The 5,183-nt window shown below is 42.5% G+C and overlaps 2 protein-coding genes across 2 annotated transcripts in view; both read left to right on the top strand.

Moving 5' to 3' along the window:
- The window catches only part of POFUT4 (protein O-fucosyltransferase 4), an 88,641-nt gene that overhangs the window by 3,165 nt on the left and 80,293 nt on the right, over positions 1-5,183 (top strand). The gene's annotated exons all lie outside the window — the stretch shown is intronic.
- CHCHD1 (coiled-coil-helix-coiled-coil-helix domain containing 1) lies at positions 2,497-3,799 on the top strand. Its single transcript, XM_006733445.3, has 3 exons — positions 2,497-2,661; positions 2,784-2,902; positions 3,502-3,799. Exons 1-3 carry the CDS (start codon positions 2,538-2,540, stop codon positions 3,610-3,612), a joined length of 354 nt encoding a protein of 117 aa, XP_006733508.1. The 5' UTR covers positions 2,497-2,537; the 3' UTR covers positions 3,613-3,799.

Raw genomic sequence — 5,183 nt, 5'->3', positions numbered from 1 at the left:
CATGATCCCAGGGTCCTGGGATCGAGCCCTACATCGGGCTCCCTGCTCCACAGGAAGCCCGCTTCCTCTCTCTTAAAATCTTTAAAAAAAAAAAGATTATTTATTTATTTGACAGAGAGAAACACAGCGAGAGAGGGAACACAAGCAGGGGGAGTGGGAGAGGGAGAAGCAGGCTCCCGCTAAGCAGGCAGCCCGATGCGGGGCTCGATCCCAGGACGCTGGGATCATGACCTGAGCCGAAGGAAGACGCTTAACGACTGAGCCACCCAGGCGCCCCAAATAAATAAAATCTTAAAAAAAAAAATAGCAACCCACAAAAGAAGTCAAATTCAGGACTCTGATTTCTGAACTTGCAATCTACTTAAATGCAGGTGCTGATTTATAGTGCAAAATACATATTACTCAAGTGCAAACTAAGGAATCAAGTTTCATTATGTGCAATAAAAAGGGTAAGTGCAAAGTGTATAATCATCCTTACCTCTCCTAATTACAGCAGTTCACATTGGCATTCCTTTAGCACTTTTATGTACAAAGTGGGCCAGTTGTTTATGAATGATTGTGGCTGGAGACTCATGCCTGCTTTGTGGACAGTGCTTCCCAGACTTTCTCCTTTAATCCTATCACCATAGAAGTATTCACAAAAGAGTACAGTAAACCAGATGCTAAATTTCCACAAGAGAAAGAACCAATATGAAGAGAAAGCAAACAATGTGAATTTCCTCTGGTTTGGGCCCACTTGCTCTGTAAACAGCAACAGGCTCAAGATTATTGGTGGTAGAAGTGTCTGATTAGGAATCAGTTTTATTTGTGCTGCTGGGGTGGCGGTGGAGCATGAGACTGATGCCTTTTTTACTCCATGTGTTGCAATTTTCTATTTTCTCAGGTTTCATTTTGTATAATAAATAACTTCTTTTTAAAAAGTGTCTTCTGCTTGGTTATATTTCTGGGCTGAGTATGATACACTTGGAGGCTTGGAAAAATATGTCAAAATATTTGCTTATTTAACAAGTATTTATTGTCACTATTCTAGGCACTGGGATTCAGTAAGACAGGGTCCCCTCTCTAATGGTGCTTACATTTTAAATGGATGTCGCTGGTAAGGAGGGCCGTAAATAAACAATAAAAATGAACAAGGTAATTCAGACTGTGATATATGCTATGAAAAAAATGTAACAGCTTGATGATGGGGGGATGGGGGACGTAAGGGAAGGCCTCTCTGACAGGAACTGAGACTCGACAGAAGAAAAAGAACCAGTCATGCAGAGATCCAATGGGAAGATTAAACATCTGTGATAAATGATTTTAATTTTAGCACACTAAATTTTACATAACCAAGTAACTATTGCTCCTCCAAAGTAGTCCTCTTATGAACTAAAAGCTGTTCAAGTTATGCTTCCATTACCAGAAACATTTCTTGAAGCTCATTTCTAAATGCCCTGAGAATCCCTGGCACATTTTTGAGTTTTGTAAACAGCTAAAAGTCACTTAGAACCAAGTCTGATGAAGCTAGGCATCACAACTGAAGGGTCAAGTCTATTAATAAGAATGATACCACCAAGTATCTTCACAGGATTGGAGAGAAGATTAAATTAGACGATAAATGCCAAAGTGCTTAAAACTCACCCTACCCAATGAGATCATTACAAAGGAGAGCAAAGAATATATAGTAGAATACATAAGTAGTAGCAACTTTATTTTTACTTATTTATTTTTAAGTAGGCTCCACACCCATCGTGGAGCCCAATGCAGGGCTTGAACTCAAAACCCACAGTTTAAGACCTGAGCTGAGATCAAGAGTGGGACGCTTAACTGAGCCACCAGGTGCCCCAGTAGTAGCAACTGTTTAAATGAGCCTAACTTGGGGCGCCTGGGTGGCTCAGTCGGTTAAGCATCTGCCTTCAGCTCAGGTCATGATCTCAGGGTCCTGGGATCAAGCCCCACATAGGGCTCCCTGCTCAGCGGGGAATCTGCTTCTCCCTCTGTGCTCTCCTTCTCTCTCTTTCTCAATAAATAAATAAAAAATCTTTAAAAAAAATAATAAATGAGCCTAACTTTTCTTTACGGTTTTGGGGTGGTTTTAAAGGTCGTAAGATCCAACAGTTCTTGAAAACTCGTCAAAATATAATAAGAATCTGTCCCAACCTAACATCTTAAAGTCTCATTTTGATTCGCTCCCATACTCTGCCCTTACCTATGTCAATCATCCTCTAGTTCAGCCGGCTACCACCATAAACGAGTGTTCTATTTATCGGGTCCTTTCCTGGATGCTCCCGGCCTAATACCGCCCGGAGCCCTCAGGGCCCGGTAGCCCACAAAAGAGCGGTCTCGGTCAGCGGACGAGCCCCAAAGACTCTCCTCCTAACCTGCACACAGGTCTTGAACAACCGATGTTGGATTCCCTCATCGGGTCTACAGGGCCAAAAGAGCAAGCTGGCCTCCCAGCTTCCCGCAGGTTGCGCGCCTAGACTCGCCGAGCTCGTAGGGGTCACGCAGGGTCACGCACGGCGACGCAGAGCCTGCCGGGAGTTCGGTGCGCAATGGCGACGCCCAGCCTGCGGGGTCGCCTACCGCGGCTGGGAAACCCCCGGAAGCCTATACTGAAGCCCAACAAGCCCCTCATCCTAGCTAACCGTGTTGGGGAACGACGCCGGGAGAAGGGCGGTGAGCAGTCGGAGCCAGGGAGGCTCCAGAGCGGAAGCCGGAGGGATGCACGGGGCGGCTGGGTGGGAGGGCTGAAGGTAAGGGTTTCCTTGTGACTGAGGGTTCTCGTTCTGCTCCTCCAGAGGCGACTTGTATTACAGAGATGTCGTTGATGATGGCGTGTTGGAAGCAGAATGAATTCCGCGACCAAGCGTGCAGAAAAGAGATCCAGGATTTCTTCGATTGTGCTTCGAGGGCTGAGGTGACAGAAGGCTCTTAGGGTGTCCTCTTGGGAGGAGAGTGGGGCGGGGATACAAGTAATTGTTCTCCTCGCCTCTTGCTAGGTGATAGGAAGTCCTTATTTTAAAAAGGCGAGGAAAGTTGTGGGAGCGATTTCACTCACGCCACAGTGGAAAAAGTCATGTTTTGAAGGCATTATGATCTTGAGCGATCTGTTTCACTGCTCTAAGCTTTAGCTATACCAGATGTAAAAAGAGGTTAATATTAATACCCACCTTACAGAATGTTGTGAGTGTTAAATGAAGGAATGAATGGGAAAATCATTTTATAAAATTTAAAGTGCTGCTCAAATAGACATTATTGTCTGAAATAGAGCTAAAGATAGTGAAGGGCAGGTTATTTGGATTTTAGCCTAAAATTAATTGCTAGCTCGCATGGTAGCTTCAGGTCATCCAGTCATCTTTAGGTTCCACGTCCCTTTTGAAAGGGGACTGGGTAGATGACACAGATATTTCCAGGCTGGTTAATATATTAATGTGCTTTGTGGCATTGTGAGAACTATTGGCCTAGGTCAGGATAAACTGTAGAGCTGTCATTTTTGTTTTTGTTCTGTCTTTTCAGGGAGCCCGAAAGATGCGATCAATCCAGGGCACAGGAGAATCTGGGGATTTACCCCCCAAGAAACTGAATAAGTTATTACAGAGATTTCCTAACAAATCTCATGTCAGTTGAAAATGGAGAAGCATTTTCTATGACTGGACTGTAGCTACTGAGAACTATGCAGAGGTGTTTTAGAGACGTTTACACTGCCATGCGCTATTTGAAAGGTGAAAGGAGGCAAGACACCTTTTTCACCCTTTGGAATCATTGTCAGGATGGAAGTTATGCTTTATCTTGAAATAAAATCCTCTAAAGAGAACTTGGCCTTTGTTATAGATTAGGTTCTCCCTCCATCCTTGAACTCTGTATCCTCCATGAGACTGGAAGCTCTTTGCTCTCTGATTTGCCCCAGGAGCAGGACAGATTTATTCTTGTTCTGCATTTGAAGTCCTTACACCATTTAGTACCCTTGCCTTTGGATGCAATAAGGGAGTTGAAGTTTGCCTATATGCAGAGTTTTTTTGTCATCATTCGTAAGTATTTAGTGACTGCCTATTTTGTGCATAGCCCCTGCAAGATGCTCCCAGAATAATCAGAAGTTCACAAACTGGTGCACAAAGTTACTACAGATGTATTTTATTTAGCCAACACAATTAAAAATTTCTTTTTGAATTAGATGACCACCTTCAAAAATAGGAAAGATGTCATTAAAAATCCACTTTGGAGCTTTCCATTAAAAAAAAAAAAGGATCTGGCAACACCAATTTCTTATTCCTGGATGGCAATAATCGTGTAGAACTGATTATCATTTGTCTCTATTCTCCATACCTGGAGAATACCTGGCATTGGCCTCTCTCAAATGGTGAAACTTAAACTTATTTGGCAATTATCTTCTTTGTGTATCACCTGTTCATTCTCATTAAGTTATCCACCTAGTTGCTAAAGGTATTAACTTCTGTGACCCCTTGATATTAGAAAGAATTGTATAGTATTTTATGTATACTCTGCCCTTTCAGGCATAACTAACTTAACCTTTCCTATATACGTTAGAGCATTAAATAGACAAAGGGATCAGTGAGGTTTCTAAATCTCCATTGGGATAATTATTCAGATAAAGAAGGGGTCTTGCCTCCCTGACCCCCACAGCTACCTCTTCCTATAGTCCTCATTCCCCCTGGGTATGGCACTGGGCAGTTGCCTGGTTCCACAGCTGAGGCTTTTAGCGGTAGGAAGAGGCTCAGTGCTTAGGCACTTTGGACTGGACTTAGGAGTTCTTAACCTAGGGTCAGTAGATTCCCAGTAAGAGGTCTGTGGACATGAATGGGAAACAAATTTTATCTTTAGCCACAACTGAAATTTAGTATTTCAGTTAAGACTGAGGGAAACAAACCACAGTACCAGCAGTATCGATGTGAAATCATATTTTCATATAGTAGGTTGCAGATACCTCAATATCGTACCCATCACTAGCTTCAAAATTATGGTAGTTATTACACTTGCTGCTGGATCTTACTTAATGTGTAAATAAAGAAGTATTACTATGTTACAAATTTGTTTTATTATTTTTAAAATTGTATTTCGACATAATTGGTTTCCTTTGTAATTTTTCTTTTTATTTTGTGCACTTACAATCTGAGAAGGGTGTCTATATAGAGACTTCACCAGGCTGCCAAAGGGTCCCTAGCACAAAAAAAAAGCTAAAA

This window comes from Leptonychotes weddellii, chromosome 6 (genome assembly GCF_054177405.1).
Source record: "Leptonychotes weddellii isolate Sample4059 chromosome 6, ASM5417740v2, whole genome shotgun sequence".
NCBI classification, from domain to species: Eukaryota; Metazoa; Chordata; class Mammalia; order Carnivora; family Phocidae; genus Leptonychotes; species Leptonychotes weddellii.
This window is presented reverse-complemented; position numbering and strand designations above follow the sequence as displayed.

Bases quoted from the DNA above. Each gene is read 5' to 3' on its own strand.
- CHCHD1 (XM_006733445.3), top strand. From the start codon at position 2,538: ATGGCGACGCCCAGCCTGCGGGGTCGCCTACCGCGGCTGGGAAACCCC. The intron at 2,662-2,783 runs GTGAGCAGTCGG...CTGCTCCTCCAG, and splicing joins ACGACGCCGGGAGAAGGGCG to AGGCGACTTGTATTACAGAG. The intron at 2,903-3,501 runs GTGACAGAAGGC...CTGTCTTTTCAG, and splicing joins ATTGTGCTTCGAGGGCTGAG to GGAGCCCGAAAGATGCGATC.